This window comes from Podarcis tiliguerta (genome assembly GCF_965153285.1).
Source record: "Podarcis tiliguerta genome assembly, chromosome: 3".
NCBI classification, from domain to species: domain Eukaryota; kingdom Metazoa; phylum Chordata; class Lepidosauria; order Squamata; family Lacertidae; genus Podarcis; species Podarcis tiliguerta.
The window spans coordinates 14959144-14978101 of NC_139536.1; the positions used below are offsets into that span (position 1 = coordinate 14959144).

General features: G+C 46.7%; 1 protein-coding gene across 1 annotated transcript; it reads right to left on the reverse strand.

Annotated features, from left to right (window-relative positions):
- Positions 1-790: 790 nt before the first annotated feature.
- GTF2A1L (general transcription factor IIA subunit 1 like) lies at positions 791-17383 on the reverse strand. Its single transcript, XM_083432693.1, has 9 exons — positions 17254-17383; positions 11134-11235; positions 9764-9887; positions 8400-8461; positions 5957-6053; positions 3562-4121; positions 2454-2741; positions 1689-1778; positions 791-1062 (listed from the first exon to the last, which is right to left on the reverse strand). Exons 1-9 carry the CDS (start codon positions 17272-17274, stop codon positions 955-957), a joined length of 1452 nt encoding a protein of 483 aa, XP_083288819.1. The 5' UTR covers positions 17275-17383; the 3' UTR covers positions 791-954.
- Between the last annotated feature and the right edge of the window lie 1575 nt (positions 17384-18958).

Sequence of the window (18958 nt, forward strand, 5' to 3'; positions counted from 1 at the left end):
TAAGAAGGTGTAGCCTAAGACTTGACTCTACTAATCAAGTGATTAAATACATGCTGGAACCTAATGCAGTTAAGCCATGCGGTGACACCATGTGGTATGCAGCTAGATTTTACTCAGAGTATACCTACTGAAATTAAGGAACATGACCTAAGTTCAGAACACTGATTTCAACAGGTCTGCTCTCGGTAAAACATAGCTGAACACCACCCATAATTTCCCTGGAAGAGCTGGGCCATAAAGAAGGCTGATCGAAGAATTGATGCTTTTGAATTATGGTGCTGGAGGAGATTCTTGAGAGTCCCATGGACTGCAAGAAGATCAAACCAATCCATTCTGAAGGAAATCAGCCCTGAGTGCTCACTGGAAGGACAGATCCTGAAGCTGAGGCTCCAATACTTTGGCCACTTCATGAAAAGACTCCCTTCAAAAGACCCTGTTGTTGGGAAAGATTGAGGGTACAAGGAGAAGGGGACAACAGAGGACGAGATGGTTGAATAGTGTTCTCGAAGCTACCAACATGAGTTTGACCAAAATGCGGGAGGCAGTGGAAGACAGGAGTGCCTGGTGTGCTCTCGTCCATGGGGTCACGAAGAGTCGGACACAACTAAACAACAAGCTTTGACTGCTGGGAGACTCAAGGCCCCCAAGTTACAGTGCCTTCCGTAACTCAAGCTGGCTTGGAGATTTGGTTCGCATCAAAGAACAGGGATGCCACAAACAGATGCGCTAAGCGAGCCGCATAACCCACATTTGTGTGTGTGCACAAAAGGCAGAGCTGGTCCATGCACAATCACTGTTAACGTAGGATTTATTCATTTTTTACATGTGTTTTTCATGTGAAGTCTCTTTTCACATTGCTGTATTTCACATTTCGGAAGGCAAGCATTTCAGTATATTCTTACCGAACGTTGCACAAAAAAACCCAAAAAAACACTTTGGGTATTTTTGTACATTTCACCATTCTGCATCTCCAATGGCTTTGGAAAAAACGTAGTCCTTTCCCCCAAAGCACATCACACCGTCTTTCAAGTAGAACTTCCATCTGTTCTTACTCCGCTGAACCTGGTAAAAAACAAAAAGCAGTATACTGGGGCCTTTAAATCCCACTAAAATAACAGTTGCTTTCCTTGGTAAGCAACAGGAAATACTGAACAATTAAAAACAATTCATGTACTAAAAGCAGAAGCACTCAGAAATATCTACACTGCACAGTTGTGGAACAAGCAACCTTGCAAGGCAGGGAGCTATTCAGGATTCCAGACATCCACACCTTTTTCCAGGGAAACTCCATTCCTTCCCACCCACTAGGCAGCTCCCATATGCAGCTCCCATCAGCTCCAGCCAACATGGCCAATGGAAAGGACTGATGGGATTTGCAGTCCATACCCCCCAAAAAGCAGATAAAATGGTCTTAATTTATTCCTAGGTCCACTTCCCACATTATTTGGTTCCAGCGCACATCTAAGTTGTTTTACTTAAGACACAAAGTGCAAATGCATCATATAGGAACTTTCAACAGGGAAACACGATTGGTGCGGCTGCCTGCGGAAAAACTCCCTGCATGGCAAACCCAGGTCTGTGTTAGATGTGGAAAAGGGAGGCAGCTACATTTTCCCCAAACATTTAACAGGGCTGGGAGGACTTAAATTGTAAAGGCCCATTTAACTAGCAAGCATTCTTCACTGTACCTTGTCATACTGGCATACAATTATGTTATCGGTGTCAAATACATCTGGTGTCTCCTGCTCACTGACATCGTCCCCAGAATTTAAAGGATCCTAAAAAAGGAAAAGTTTTTTTTTCCTGATTGGCATTGAACTATGTTTCTTAAATAACAAGAAGAAGAACTGGTCAACTCTATTATGGTAGCAGCCTTCCAAGAACACAAAGGGTTGATATAGTGGCCACTCTGGGATGTGTAAGTATATCTGGAATTTTGAGGAAGTGTTATGAGGAACCACCACAAAATACTGCCATAGGACATGTTTGTTGTAACACAGAGGATGTCTCCATCTCAGTTTCTGCATGTGCAAAACAGGTGGGACAATCTACAGGGCAGAGCGTGACTTTTCATGCAGCAAAAGAATGAAAGGGGGAGAGACATTTTTCATCGGTGCCATCGCCCCAACAGGGGCATCACAATTGCTCATGTCTGCAGTGCAGATCATGTAACTGGATGGCAGGCAGGTGAGTATCAAAGACTCAAAGTGCCCAAATCTGGATTGGCATCAAAGTCCACAAATAACAAAACAAGAATAAAGATATAATATCTCCCCCCTTTTGGTCCTTGAAATTGCTCTCTGATTCCTGCCATTTATCTGTTTCATAAAATTAATACATCGCTTGACTGTAAAAAGAATAAGGAAACTGAAAGCAGTTTATATCGTGTGTAGTTTCAGCCTCAGCCACAGATGTGAAAAGAAAGTCATTTTCAAGTGAATCGAAAGCTTTACCTCCTCAATTATGTCAACCGAGGGTTCATCCACATCACTACTGCTGCTAAGAGATTGATTGTCTGAGGTACTGTTTTCACCGTCTTCTTCCTCTTCCTCATCCAGGACCTTCAGATCTTCAGCATCAATGATGCCCACAAGTTCCTCATCTTCCCCATCTCTTGGGCTTTCTATTTCTGCCTTGGGAGAAACATCACCTGTTCCATCCAGCTGAATTATCTCTTCAATATTATTGGCAATATCCTTCTGGGTCTGCAGATCAGCTTTCATCTGCACGCTAGTCTCTAGCTGGAAAGAAGATTTGCACTACACTGAAGACATGGGAGCATTTCCTCACAAACAAATGCCCACCACACTACTTCTGAAGCCTTGCCCTTCTGTCTATGGGAGAGGCTAACAAGATCAATTCAGACATAAGCGTGCTCACAGAAAAGATGCATGACAACTATTATGCGTGTCAAACCTAGGAGCGGAGCTTAGGAGGAATCTAAGATCCTCCTCCCAGCTTTCAGTCATTGAAAATTTACAAAGATAAATCGAAATGAAATGAAACTATTCCACAAGCATACACTCATTTAAAAAAAAAAAACCTTCAGAAATTAGTCCTTAATAATAATAATAATAATAAACCAGCAATGGGAATAATTCAGGGTAGTGCTAAGCAGATCACTCCATCAGCACAAGTATTTCTGCTTATGTGATGGAACAATCTTCCTTCTCTGTCCCACCTCTGCTGTTCCAGAGATTCTCCTGACCCCCACATATACAATTTGGGGGCATGGGAGGAGTGGGGAATACTCACTGCACTTGTTTAATCTTTGTTCAGCTTCCACTGGTAGGAACAGCTAATTTAATCCCCCTTATGGGTGCACGCCAGCTCCTTTAAGTACCTCATTCTCAATTTTAAATGGGAAGAATATGGTAAATACCCAAGAGCATGCTTATTTCACAATTTTGCACACATCCTACATTCTGCTACATTTTAAAAATCACATTTGCAAGCAGTTTTGAACGGAAGAAAGATGGAAAGAAATCCTTCAAAAGAAAGTAGGGAACCTGTGGCTCACCAAATGTTGTTGGACTCTGTCCCTGCTTTAAAATGAATTACCTCTTCAGAAAAGGAGAGGTTGGCTTCATCAGACAGGAGAGTGCTGTCGTCCAACTCGTTGCCCATAATTATCAGCTCAATTATATCGTTGGGATCCAGCGGCTGCTCAAGATTGACTGGCAATTCTGACCCATTGGGAGAGCTTCCTGCCGTCGCTTCTGTGGCCACTGTAGGGCAGTGTGCTTCAGATAATTTCAAGTCAAGAACAACTGCATTTGGATGGGTCTCCAGGGAGCTGGTTGGTTGCTCTCTTACCAGAGCTCCCACTGCAGCTTTCCCATGACTCCCAATAGCCTCCTGCATGACAGTAGCAGCAGCAGACAAGGTCTTCTCTTCCATTCCCACTTGCTGAGATACAGCAGGATTCAGGGCCTGCAGGTTTTCACTGGGTGCCTGATGAGAAGAGGCGTTCGCTGGCATGGCACCAGCGGTGGCAGGCTGAGCTCCTGAGGGCTGCCGCCCGAGCTGTTGGAATATTTGCTGGACTGGATTCTGGAGGACAGTTGCACCTCCCGGGGCCTGGGTGACCACCACCGGCATGTTGACTTTATACAGCTGCCCTAAGAAAGAGAAACGGAATATTGTGAGTAGGCCTGTCTCCCTCAACGGCCAATCAGAACTGCTTGGGAAGAGAGCCAGAGGTGGGCCAAATTCCTTGGTTTGCCAGCTCTACTGCCATTCAGCATTTTCCCTCCCACAAAGTTTCATCCATCAACAGTCAGCTCAACGTTGCAGTTAACAGAGGGTTAAACACACGTAAACACATACATGGTCCACCTGGGGCCCTCCGGATCTTTTTTCTTTTCTTCAGTTAAAAACAAACAAACCAAAACCTTACGTTTATATCCTCCCTTTCTTCCATCATGGAACATACATGCAGTTCCCAGATAGTACTCCATCCAGGCACTAACCAACCAGACCTGCTTAGCTTCAACCAGATAGTGGCTTTGTGTGCCTTCAAGCCATAATCTGGGGTTGATCTAGAAAAGCCAGGTAGATGAGAGCTGTTACATGGATGATGGAGGGCAAACTAATGCCAGTGTACTGGAAGAAGCAAAGATCACCAGTGTCGAAGGAATGATTCTTCAACATCAACTTCATTGGACTGGTCGTGTTGTGCAGATACCTGATTATCATCTTTGAAAGCAACTACTCTACAGTGGTACCTCGGGTTAAGTACTTAATTCATTCCGGAGGTCCGTTCTTAACCTGAAATTGCTCTTAACATGAAGCACCACTTTAGCTAATGGGGCCTCCTGCTGCCGCTGTGCCGCTGGAGCACAATTTCTGTTCTCATCCTGATGCAAAGTTCTTAACCTGAGGTACTATTTCTGGGTTAGCGGAGTCTGTAACCTGAAGCGTATGTAACCTGAAGCATACGTAACCCGAGGTACCATTGTATTTTTAACTGAAAAATGGGAAGTGTAATGCTGGAGGTCAACAAATGAGATTTAAAGACTCTCTTAAGGCAAATCTTTAAAATGTAGTATAAACACCAACTGGGAAACGCTGGCCTGTGAGCGCTCCAATTGCAGAACAGCCTTTACCAAAGGTGTCATGGGCTTTGAAGATGCTCAAACTCAGGACGAAAAGGAGAAAAGTGCTAAGAGGAAGGCACGCTTGGCAAACCCTCACCGTGATCAAATCCCACTGAGAAACCTATGCCCCCACTGTGGAAGGATGTATGAATCCAGAATTGGCATCCACAGTCACTTACGGACTCACTGTTAAGACTGTGTTTATGGAAGACAATCTTACTCGACCAAGAGTGATCACAGAAGAAGAAGAAGAAGAAGAAGAAGAAGAAGAAGAAGAGGAGGAGGAGGAGGAGGAGGAGGAGGAGGAGGAGGAGGAGGAGGAAAGGAGGGTGGAGCAAGCTTGTTTCCTCTTGCTCCAGAAGGAAGAACCTGAACCAATGGATTCAAGTTATAGGAAAAGGGATTCCAACTAAACCTCAGGAAGAACTTTCTGACAATAAAAGCTGTTTGACAATGGACAATCCCCTTGGAAGGTGGAGGACTCTCCTTCCTTAGAAGTTCTTAAACAGAAGTTGGATGGCCATCTGTCATGGATGATTTAGTTGAGATTCCTGCCTTCCAACTCTACAATTCTATGATCTACAATTCCATGAGTCTACGATCAGCTTTCATTGTGCAAACCTGAATTTCTTGGGATGCAACTGAATCCCACCCAAAAACAGCAGCAGCCTGGAAGCACCGTGCAACAGTTCTTTTGTTCCTTTTTTATTAAACTAGTTTGTGGTGCAGTCTTTACCCTTAAAGCTTATCAACGGCCAGCTTCCACATTGCAAAATCCACACAGTCTTCCTCAAACACTTCTTCAAACCCTGCCAACCGTATCAACCACGTTCCAAGCCTGCACCTGCTCTGCTTACCAGAAGCCGTCTGCAGAGTCACGCCAGCGGGTATTTGGATGGGATAGGCGAAGCCTGAAGGCAGGGTGAAGATTGTACCGGCAGACCTGGAGGTGCCCTGAAGCAAAAGGAAGCCCGTCAGAAAAATTCAGTTAGATTTTGTAGATCGCAGCCCATGTTCTGTTCCAGTATCTCTAAAATATCCCCACCTCCCCGTAATGGATCACTTGGAACATGGCTGAGGGTCTTGATGGACCACTCAGGGGTCTTCCTGCCTGCCGTAGCAATTGCAAAATGCTCCGCAATACTGTAGCAACTAGCTGTTTAGTGCTTCATACTGGAGAATTTGTGGAATGTCACATTGTTATCTGGGCACTCTAATCTTGGTCACTTTGAAAAATAAAGCTCTGCATTAGTATATAATAATCCCAGGGTCCTTTGAAGGACATGTCCTTGCATCAGCCTTTACTGTCCCAGGCCCTCCATATCTTGCAGCCTTGGCCAACCCTCCTCCTGAAGTTCACAGCAGCCAAGATTTTCAATTTGTTCAATCTACCAGCTCATCATATGTTGCCTGGTTTTCGTCTGGAAACAGTCAGTTGTGTTTCTGTAGCCCTGAAACATTTCCCCAGTTCCCCCTTGAAGCTACAGCAGATGCAGAACAAGTCTAGACAGGGCTTGGTGGCTTGGAGCGCCTCCCAAGTGCTTTGCTAAATAGTAGTAGCAGTAGCAGTAGCAGTAATTTTTATTATTTTATTATTTATATTCTGCCCATCTGGATGGGTTGCCCCAGATACCCTGGGCAGCAACCAACACATATAAATGCATAATAAAACATCAAACATTAAAAACCTCCCCATATAGGGATGTCTTCTAAAAGTAGTATAGTTATTTGCCCCCTTGACATCTAATGGGAGGACATTCCACAAGGGAGGGCACCACTGCTGAGAAGACCCTCTGCCTCATTCCCTGTAACCTCACTTCTCATAGTGAGGGAACTGCCAGAAGATCCTTGGAGGAGGACCTCAGTGTCCGGCCTGAGCAATGGGGGTGGAGACGCTCCTTCAGGTATACTGGGCCGAGGTAGTTTAGGGCTTTAAAGGTCAGGAGCAGCACTTTGAATTGTGCTTAAAAATGCACCGGGAAACAATGTAGGTCTTTCAGGACCAATGGTATAGGGTCCTGGCAGCCACTCCCAGTCACCAGTCTAGCTGCTGCATTCTGGATTAGTTGTAGTTTCTCGGTCACCTTCAAAGGCAGCCCCACATAGAGTGCATTGCAGTAGTCCAAGAGGGAGATAACCAGAGCATGTACCACTTTGGCAAGACAGTGTGCGGGCAGGTAGGGTCTCAGCCTGCGTACCAGGTGGAGCTGGTAGACACCTGCCCTGGACCTGCGCCTCCATGGACAGCTGTGAATCCAAAATGACTCCCAGGCTGCGCACCTGATCCTCCAGGGGCACAGTTACCCCATTCAGGACCAGGGAGTCCTCCACACCTGTCTGCCCCCTGTCCCCCAGAAATAATACTTCTGTCTTGTTGGGATTCAACCTTAATCCGTTAGCTGCCACCCACCTCCAGACACTCACACAGGGCATGTTGCAGGAGGGTAATGTAGAAATGACCCCACTGTAGAAAGTTGGGTTTTACATTTGTTGCTCTTCCCACTTTTGCCTCTGGCGCTGCCCAGCCCTAGCGTTTGGCCTTGGGAAAGTTGCCCCAAATGCAGCCCTTGGGCTGCAAGACATTGCCCACCCTCCTACTGCAAATTATCCTCCTGAGTACATTATTAGAGTGCAGATTGTATCCAGACTTGCACATCTGTGACTGGACAAAGGCTCCATCCATTCACATGGAGAGACAGGATCTAACTCCTGTTTGCTTTGCAGCAACAAGCACCACCTCCCATGCTGTCCCCCACAATCCTATGGGATAGTTTTTCCAAGGGGCTGCAGGGGGAGACAAAATTGACGAAAATCACTGCCTGCTGTCTTCCTCCAGCACTGGCGGGAGTCTGTGATGTGCAAGCCTGGAGCCAATCCATCGTACAGACAAGCCTAGCAAAGCATCAATTCAATGCATAAATGGCAAGTTGCTTTCAAATGCTTTTAGGAGACAAGCTATTAAATTAATACAATAAATGAAATAAGGGAAAACAATCTCAAATGTACCAAGGGAAGGCCACATCTACAATTGGGTTTAAGATGGCAGACAAAAGTAGCGTAATGGTCGTCGTCCCCATCCCCAATCGATACGAAACTCTTTAAAAACGGACTGGGCATCTCTATAATTACCGGTGTTTGCAATATGAATGCTGATTGCTTGATTACAATTGACATTTTGCAAGGCTATTTATCATCACCAAAGATTGTTAAACTGGGAAACGTTGATACTGATATAGAATTTAAGGTTTTTGCCTTTGAGGGAGATAAGAAAAATCATAAGGCAATGCTAAGTCTACATACAAGTTCGGCCGCCGCCACTGCTGATGTCGGAAACTGTTGAATTCCTCTGCCAGCAGCAGCACCTAAAGGAATATCGTTTAAATAACAAATGTCACAAGGGCTTCATGTAAAGTTTTGAATTCTCCTGCACGGTGATTCCTCCCACTGCATATGCATCACCATTAAGCCCTGACAGAAATCAGCAGAGGCGAGAGGCTGGCATCAGGGGGCGTTCCCAGACAACCGCTTTATTAAGCATCCATCACAATTTGTTTGCAGGGAGATTAGGCACTGCTGGCTATTTAATGAGCATGCCTTCTGATTTATCTGCAGGGAGGCGATATGATGTTGCACCAAAACAGATTATCACCCCACACTTTCCAGCACATTCCCCCCTCACTTTCCTTCTTGCAAAAAGTCCAACCTTTTGGAGAAGTGAGCTTGTTGCACAAGACCTCCTAATCCACGACATTTGCCCAACTGGAAAACTGGCTGGTACGTGATTGAATCCCACCCAAAAATAGCAACAGTCATGAAGCACCCTTGGTGGTACAGTAAGGCCTCAAGTATTCTCTTTGTTTAATCCGTCATCAAGCCAGCACCACACTTTGACTTCTGACTGCAATTCATTCAGAGCACTCCTACGCCTCTCAGTTTGTATGTAAATCCCACTCTCTTCAAAGGGGCTTACTCCCAGGGGGAAAGGTAAAGGACCCCTGGACAGCTAAGTCCAGTCAAAGATGACTATGGGGTTGTGGCACTCGTCTCGCGTTCAGGCCAAGGGAGTCGGTGTTTGTTCACAGACAGATTTCTGGCTCATGTGGCCAGCAGGACTAAACTGCTTCTGGCACAATGGAACACCATGACGGAAACCAGGGCGCGTGGAAACACTGTTTACCTTCCCAGCGCACCGGTATCTGTTTATCTACTTGCACTGAGATGCTTTTGAACTGCTAGGTTGGCAGGAGCTGGGACAAAGCAATGGGAGCTCACCCCCTCACAGGGATTCATACCGCTGACTTTCCGATCGGCAAGCCCAAGAGGCTCAGTGGTTTAGACTCAGTGGTATAGAACTGCAGCCTGTGCCTCACAAGGTATTATTGCTGAGCAGGTATCCGTTAGTAAAAGTGGAAACTGCAGCTCCTTTCAAAACTGACCAACAGCCACTCTGGGGCTGATGGGAGCTGGAATGAAGCCAAATATGGAGGGCACCATGTTGGCTCTGCCTGGTCTAACCCAGCCTTGTCTACTGAGGGGCAGCCCTTCTCTGCCATCACATACAAGGATTGAACAAGGGGTTTTCTGCAGCCCAGATGTACGCTTCCCCAGTGAGCTACCCACAGCCACCACTGTGAAGTATCTGCAGAAAGAGACCCTTCATCAACCTGTTGTCGTCTGCAGGGCTTGGTGGAAGTTGGGAGGCAGGTGCAAGGTGAACTGGGGAGGAAGGTGGCTGTGGCGGAAGAAGCTTTCCGTCGCTTTAGACTGCATCACTTTCGTTTCCCAGCGCTGAAAGAAAAGGAGGTTTGAATAATAAAACCACACACACATAAAGGTGAAAAGATCTCATTTAAGCCAGCTGATTTTTCCACTCCCCGTCAGGATCTAACATAACCCGTTGGCTTTATGTATTGTTGAGTTTAGCCTCCTCTGTCACTGTGGGTGGGCCTATCACTATGGCTATGCTAAAATAATTACCTGGTGCGTGATAATTGTTCATTAATGAATAACTGCAGGGTGAAACCCAGGAACAGCAAAGAGCTGAGTTTTCCATGGAAGTCATCTGAATAACTGCCTTAAGACTTTGTATTAGCTGCTTTTAGGGGATATGGTGCAGGATCAGTGATTAAGCTACCTGCTTTGGGGGATGTTTTTGCTTCTACTATGCTCTGCTGGTATATTTGTGAACGAACCAATATTATAGAAATACAGAGAGATTCCGGTGTGCTTGCTCCCTCTCAAATCTGTAGGAAACTAAACATCATTGCACTATCCCTGGAGTCTATTCAAGAAAGCGGGGAGCAGCTAAGATTATAATAACCATCCTCTGTGCTATTTTTCTAGAAATAGAGGTGCCAGAACTCACCATGAACACACCTCCCTTGTTCTCTTAGAAAGGCAATGGTGCCCACCTGAGAGGTGCTGAACCTGAGTTCTGGCAAGTTTCGGCTGGAAAAAAAAGTCCTGAGCATCCCCGTTTGGAAGTATGCAAGAACCAGAAGCATGATATTTGTGAGGAAATTGCAAGACAGAGCACAAGAACATACACTAAGCTCAGAGTGTACTTCAGAACCCAATAACCGGAATTTTGATTTTTAGGGGAAGTTCCACATCCCATCATTAACTAAAAAATGAAGATAGATATGACTCCCTTTCACCCCTGTGACACAGACAGATGCTGTAAACTCTAAATATGAACTAAACTGGTAATCAGTGGCAAGCAGTGGTAGCAATGAGGAGCTGAAGAGTTTGGGGGATCTCCACAGCTTGCTCACTAATTTGGCCTTATCTGGTGAATTTCTCTTTTATGTATTTGGCACTTTTGACATACAGCGGTCCAGGAGATCTTATTATCGTCCCTGCTGTGAAATAAGTGGTGGGGCTTTGTCCCTGCCCCACCCTCCACTGCACCACTGATGTCAAAGGAAAGTGTTTGGGAATTTCTGCAGAAAACAGGAATACAGGCTACTCAGACCAGACTAGGAATGGGAGAAAGAGAGAGAGGGAAACTGCAAACCAGAGCCATTCAACTCACCCGTTTCAGCTCTTTCAGGACCTGCTCATCGACCCCTTCTTCCGCAAAGACATCCTGGACAACTTCAATCACATCGTCGATAACCGATTTGTAGAATTTAGGCTGTGCGGCACATGAATCACAGAGGGGGGGAGAGTTAAAAGGAGGCTCCCTGTCTCTGTGTGCTGCAGTTCCGTGAGAGAACCTAGGAAGATGCTGCCTTGCACCACATCGGACCACTGACATATATCTAGCGCAATTACGTCTACACTGGCCGGCAGCAGCAGCAGCTCTCAGGGATTTCAGACGGGGTCTCCCAAACCTGCCTGGAGGAATGAAAGTGAGCCCTACTGCAAGTGAACCAGGTGTTCCGCCACTGAGCTTCACCCCATCTGTGGTACTAAAGAAGTTGTATTGGGTCCAGAACTGAGGAATCTCCCATTTTTCCTTTCAAAACATTCACAGGTCTGGCCATCATGGCTGCAAAACAGGGTTTAAACATGGATGGGCAATGGCTGGGGAAGTCTCAGGAGTCCTAGGTATATCTCAATAAGATCGGCAGCGCTCAGGGTGCTAAAGGAGGGGGGAGTGGTCTTGCACCCGGGTCCTGCTTGCCACTTTCTCCCCAGGGAATCTGGCTGGACGCTGTGATCCAGCAAGCTCTTCCTGTGTTCTTAAAGGAGCCCTCTCCACTTCTATGCATGCATGGCCCACTGTGCCCAATAGTGTTTCACTTTCCAGATAAGTGTACACGGGACTGCAACCTCAATTCAATTTCTGCCCTGTTCGTTCCAAAGCAGTTGGCGCAGGTAAACACAGTTCTTTTCCTTTGGCCATGCAAATGCCCAGTTACGTTAAAGTCACCCCACACCTGGGGTATGGGGTGTATTGGGTGTGAGGGGAGTGGGACTACCTCTGGTGGAGAGTACATCATGCTCCTTCTGGGGTAATTTGTCCACCTTTGGTCCCCATCCTGCACTCAGCTCTCACCTGCGTGCGGCTCCTAGAAGCTGTCAGGATGCAACAGCAGCCTTATCTCAGGAACGGCTTTGACTGCCAGGCTAAACCAGGTGAGGGTAGCCAATGGGAGGTTTTCAATGTTTGATGTTTGATTATGTTTTTGTACATGCTAGAAGCTGCCCAGAGTGGCTGGGGAAACCAAGTCAGATTGGCAGGATACAAATAATAAAATTGTTGTTGTTGTTGTTGTTGTTGTTGTTATTACTACTACTACTACTACTACTACTACAGTGGTACCTCGGGGTAAGAACTTAATTCATTCTGGAGGTCCGTTCTTAGCCTGAAACTGTTTTTAACCTGAGGTACCACTTTAGCTAATGGGGCCTCCCGCTGCCGCCGTGCCACTGTCGTGTGATTTCTGTTCTCATCCTGAAACAAAGTTCTTACCCCAAGGTACTATTTCTGGGTTAGCGGAGTCTGTAACCTGAAGCATCTGTAACCTGAAGCATCTGTAACCCGAGGTAAAGGGACCCCTGACCATGAGGTCCAGTTGTGGCTGACTCTGGGGTTGCGGCGCTCATCTCGCTTTATTGGCCGAGGGAGCTGGTGTGCAGCTTCCGGGTCATGTGGCCAGCATGACTAAGCCGCTTCTGGCGAAACAGAGCAATGCACGGAAACGCCATTTACCTTCCCGCTGGAGCGGTACCTATTTATCTACTTGCACTGGCATGCTTTCGAACTGCTGAGTTGGCAGGAGCAGGGACCAAGCAACGGGTGCTTACCATGTCACGGGAATTCAAACCGCCAACCTTCTGATCGGCAAGTCCTTGGCTCTCTGGTTTAACCCACAGCACCACCCGCATCCCAGGTACCACTGTATTATTATTGGTCTCAAACACTCAGCAAGTTAGGGACTTTCCCTGCATGTGAAGACAGGCTTCAGAGGATTGAGCAAACAAGACCAAAAGTGGATCCAATGGTCAAGAAGGTGATTTTTGAATATGCTGTTGAAGGATGCTATCGAAGGAAATGAGGGGCTAATGGGGCTCATCAGCCTGGCAAGGTAGACCATCCAAGAGAAGGAAAACTCTGGTCCTAAACTTCCGCTGCCTTGTGGCTATACCCATTCATTAGAAAGGCTTCGGGAGTAAACCTCAAGGAACAAGCCGTACCCTCCTGCAGCCAAGCTGGTGCAACACGTCTTGCTCTGCTTTCCTTTGGACCACATCAGCGAGGCCAAAAGGAGGGTCTCTTTGTCTGGGAAGCCCAGGACTTCCATACTTCTCCTGATATGTCCCACGGAGGACCTTACGGTCTTCAAACAAAAACATCTTGGAGGCCCCGGGCCACAGGGAGGTTAGGCTGGCCTCAACCAGAGCCAGGGCTTTTTCGGCCATGGCCCCGATCTGGTGGAACGCTCTGTCACAAGAGACTAGGGCCCTGCGGGACTTGACATCTTTCCGCAGGGCCTGCAAGACAGAGCTGTTCCACCAGGCCTTTGGCCAAGGCACAGCCTGACCCCCTCCTTTGGCAATCCTCACAGAACTCTAGCCCGATGGTTGCCATTAATTTGATTTGGACTGATTTTATAATGAATTTGATTTTAGAATGCTGTATTATTTTATTGTTGTTAGCCGCTCTGAGCCCGGCTTCGGCTGGGGAGGGCGGGATGTAAATAAATTTTTATTTTTATTTTTATTTTTATTTTTATTTTTATTTTTATTTTTATTTTTATTTTTATTTTTATTTTTATTTTTATTTTTATTTTTATTTTTATTTTTATTTTTATTATTTACACACCACCCAGGCTTGCACCCCAGGGAGGTCACTTTGGTGCTGCTAATGGAGAAGTTTGACGTCACCCCCAGAGGCACACTCCATTGTCTCTCAAGCCATACAAATGCCATAACCCCACACCTGTTCAACGCAGAAGCAAAACAACCCAGGAGGGAGTGAAAGGGACATAAGTTTCTCTTCAGGCCCCCATGCATTCACAGTAAGTCATGGTGTGGCTTGGTGTGACGTGCAAAGCAGGCTATTAATTTCACATTTTGCCACATTTCCCAGCAAATAAATGTCTTTGCAACATTAAGCTTGTTTTCCTCACTTCTTCTTCTTCTTTTTTAAAGTGCCTTAAATGTAAAGCTTCAGAAACTTCCCCAGAATACATGCAAACTTGTGTTATCGTCATTTCTAAAATTTCAAGACTTTCAAACTAGGTCAGATTTACCCTGAAAATACATTACATTAATTTCAGCACAGGCTTAGTTTAGTGCTGTTAGGCACACGCCCACAAAACATTTACTCTAATAACAGAAGCTTTGCGAGTAATCTCCCGATCTTGAGTTTTAAGATAAGCACGTTAACAATTTGGGTAGCATCGACAAATTTAAAACCAGGCACAAAGTTAACACCAAAAATAAATAAATGTCTGAAGCGTGACAGCCCCTCGAACTAAATGTTCCATGTGGGTTTTGTTCAAACAGCAGGTTTATAAGTTTGCTCTTCTAAAATATCCGTGCTCTGGAGTAGCTCAGGACATCATGGCAGTCATGAACGGAGGCTGAACTGCTCAACAGACAGTGGAATGTGCTACCTCCCTTCTTGGCGATTTTGAATCCTGCACTGCGGGGGGGTTGGACTCGATGACCCTTGAGGTCCCTAGAACGGCCTGCTAGATTAGGCCAGTGGCCCATCTAGTCTAGCAGCCCTGTCCTCACAGTGACCAGTCAGGTGATTCTGGTAAACCTGCCAGCAGGAACCAAGCACAAGAGCATTCTCCCCTCCTGCAGTTCCCAGCAACTAGTACAAAGTAGAATTATAGAGTTGGGAGGGACCTCCAGGGGTCATCTAGTCCAGCCCCCTGTAATGGAGGGATTCTGCTCACAGCCAACCCTGAGTGGGCTCAGACCACCAACCACTGACCCATTGCACAAAAGCTTTACTGCCTCCGCAGAGCACAGCCTCTCCTCCGTGAATTTGCCCAATCCTCTTATAAGCTGGCAGCCATCGCTGCCTCTTGTGGAAGTGAGTTCCAAAGTTTAACTATGTCCTGTGGTGAAGGGGGAACTTTTCCTTTTATCCGGCCTGAATCTTCCAACGCTCAGCTTTGTTTGATGCCCGTGAGTTTTAGTGTTATGAGAGGGGGAGACAAGCTTTTCTCTTGTCCACTTTATCTGGAAACAGTGGCTCATGTTCTCCTGTCCTGTCCCCTTTATAAAGATCTGAGGAATGAGATCATCACCCCACTCTTACTTACCATCTCAGGCCGCCCATCTGCGGCCACGTTGCTCTTTCTTTTATCAGATCAAAATGATCAGACAACAGCAAAGGTTGCTAGCTTTATCGAGGGTGCAGTGAGATTAAGGGCTACTATCTGAACGATAATCTTGGTCATCTGATTGTCCTTTTTACCCATTGTTGTCTTTTTAATTGTATATATTGCTTGTTTTATGTTGCTATGGCTGTTGGCTAATGCAAATAAAGTTTATCTATCTCTTGTCCACTTACTCTGTGCTGTGCATAATTTCACTAACTTTTATCATGTCGCCTCTTGCTCTCATTTTCTCTAACCTAAAAACGTTCCTTGTCAACAAAGGTCCATATGGTAAAAGCTATGGTTTTCCCAGTAGTGATGTATGGAAGCAAAAGCTGAACCATAAAGAAGGCTGATCACCGAAGAATTGATGCTTTTGAATTATGGTGCTGGAGGAGACTCTTGAGAGTCCCATGGACTGCAAGAAGATCAAACCTATCCATTCTGAAGGAAATCAGCCCTGAGTGCTCACTGGAAAGACAGACCCTGAAGCTGAGGCTCCAAGACTTTGGCCACCTCATGAGAAGAGAAGACTCCCTGGAAAAGAGCCTGATGTTGGGAAAGATGGAGGGCACAAGGAGAAGGGGACAACAGAGGATGAGATGGTTGGACAGTGTTCTTGAAGCTACCAGCATGAGTTTGACCAAACTGCGGGAGGCAGTGGAAGACAGGAGTGCCTGGCGTGCTCTGGTCCATGGGGTCACAAAGAGTCGGACACGACTAAACGACTAAACAACAAGAACAAAAATGTTGCATTAGCAACATTCAGGGCAGGGGGAGAGATTAGCCCCAGGATGTAAAATATAGACCAAAGTGTAACCCTGCTGGATTGGCCGAAACTTCCAAGCAGTCCAGCATCCCTGTTTCCCAAAATGCTTTGGGGAATCACTGAAGTAGGACCTGAAAACAACAGCCCTGCCCTGGCTGCCTTCCCACTCCCCACCACCGGTGCACATGGAGGTTTAAAGGTAGACTGCCTCTAAACACGGAAGCTTCATTGCAGTAACCTGGCTTCAAAGTGCACCAAGAGACCATTATTAGCCTGACTAGTTCTTCCTAGCCATCCCTTTGTAAATCAAGGTGGGTGGTGGTCTTCACCCGCAACTGCATACGACTAACGGTGCCCTATACTAACATGATGGGACGCGGGTGGCACTGTGGGTTAAACCACAGAGCCTAGGGCTTGCTGATCAGAAGGTCGGCGGTTCGAATCCCCGTAACAGGGTGAGCTCCCGTTGCTCGGTCCCTGCTCCTGCCAACCTAGCAGTTCAAAAGCACGTCAAAGTGCAAGTAGATAAATAGGTACCACTCCGGCGGGAAGGTAAACAGCATTTCCGTGCGCTGCTCTGGTTCGCCAGAAGCAGCTTAGTCATGCTGGCCACGTGACCCGGAAGCTGTACACCGGCTCCCTCGGCCAATAAAGCGAGATGAGCGCCACAACCCCAGAGTCGACCTTTACCTTTATACTAACATAACACAACAGAAAGGTGATATATACCAGCTCTCTAACACGGGGTGCTTTGATGCCAATCTCTTGGGGTTCGGTTCAGTTAAATGCCAGGAGGACTGGGGAGCGTCTTTAAAAGAAAAATGTACCGTTTCTGCTCCCCCAGTCGAGAGATTCTTTCAAGTACCACCCAGAGCCTCTTAATGGGTCTGCTCAAGGGAAGGAATTTGGGGACCCCGCTCTGCAAAAGGACACACACACCCCCAAACACAACCAGGCGCATTAGCATCCTAAGAGGGAAGTGGGGTGTTTGTAAGCCGGCTAAGCCCAGGGTCTAAACGTGCCTGGGCGCTTCCCTGAGCCAAGCTGAGCTTCTCCCCCCTATTCCTAGCCCCCCACCCCAGCTTTTCGCCCTCACCACGGGGTTGCCATGAGCCATCTCTCCTCGCCCTCTCGCAGCTCCGCGGCCACCGCCTAACGCCCGTCCACGCGCGCCCCCTGTCGGTTCTCGAGCCAACTGCCGAGCAGCCGGTCCCTTTCGCCCCTCCGCTGGCGGCCGGCGCTCTGGGAGGGAGGTGTCAATCAGAGGGGAGGTTTCGCTGGAGCAGGGACCTGAACGGTCGGTGGGCTGGGACAGGGCTGGACCTAGAAGCCTTCTAGTTATATATATATATAAAATAAAATATTTGTTCAGTTTTGCATGCACATGACCACAAAACGTGTGTTCGTGGCATTTTTAAAAAATTGGGGGGGGGGGGTTGGGGGCAGGGCTTTTAAAAGGGAAAATTAAAGGGAAATAACCAAAGGCGTGTGGTTATAATTTGCATTCATCTCTGGAATACCTTTTACACCGGTGCATTCTCCTCATACCTCTGTGCATAGAGTTGGAAAGATAAAGGTAAAGGGACCACTGACCATTATGTCCAGTCACGGACGACTCTGTGGTTGAGGTGCTCATCTCGCTTTATTGGCCGAGGGAGCCGGCATACAGCTTCCGGGTCATGTGGCCAGCATGGCGAACCAGAGCAGCGCACAGAAACACCGTTTACCTTCCCACCTATTTATCTACTTGCACTTTGACGTGCTTTTGAACTGCTAGGTTGGCAGGAGATGGAACCAAGCAATGGGAGCTCACCCTGTCGTGGGGATTCGAACTGCCAACCTTCTGATCGGCAAGCCCTAGGCTCTGTGGTTTAACCCACAGCACCACCCACGTCCCGTATAGAGCTGGAAGGGAACCCGAGTTGTGGAATCTCAACGAAAGCATCCATGGCAGAACTTTCTTGTTCTGTGTCCCATCCTCAGCTGTGGGACTTTGAGAGCATGTGAGGGGCTGCCAGGGCTCGCCGGCATCCTTTGGTGGCGCCTGACCCAGCTGGGTCTTCATCTCAGGGTTGTGGGTTCAAGTCCCATGTTGAACAAAAGATTCCTGCAGGGGGTTGGACTAGATGACCCGGGGGCCACTTCCAGCTCTATAATTCTATAATTCTGTGACAGCCTTCAATAATAATAACAGTAATTATTATTATTATTATTATTATTATTATTATTATTAATTTATTTATACCCTACCCATCTGGCTGGGTTTCCCCAGCCTCTCTGGACAACTCCCAACAGAATAATAATAATAATAATAATAATAATAATAATAATAATAATAAGATAAAAGATCAAACATTAAAATCTTCCCTAGTAATCCACTAGCCATGCCACCAGGCATGAATCCTGAGGAGACCACATTTGGGCATTGTCTGGGGACTCTAACTGGGGGACAAAAAATCCAGGAGGCTCTCCCCTGGTGGCCTGGTGGCAAAGAAGGAGCCCAGCTGCCAAGGCAGAATTGTTATTATTATTTATTAAATTTGTATACTTTCCTATCCCTGCGGGTCTCAGGGTGGTTACAGGATAAAATCACAATATACAAACACAAAACATACAATCAAAATAAAACAAAAACAATCCAACAATCCTTCCCCCCCCCAACACTTTTTAACAGGGCATTGGATGTCGATCAACCAAAGGCCTTGTTAAAGAGGAATGTTTTCGCCGGGTGCCTAAAGGTGTATAGGGAAGGCGCCAGGCGGGCCTCCCTAAGGAGAGCATTTCACAAATGGGGAGCCATT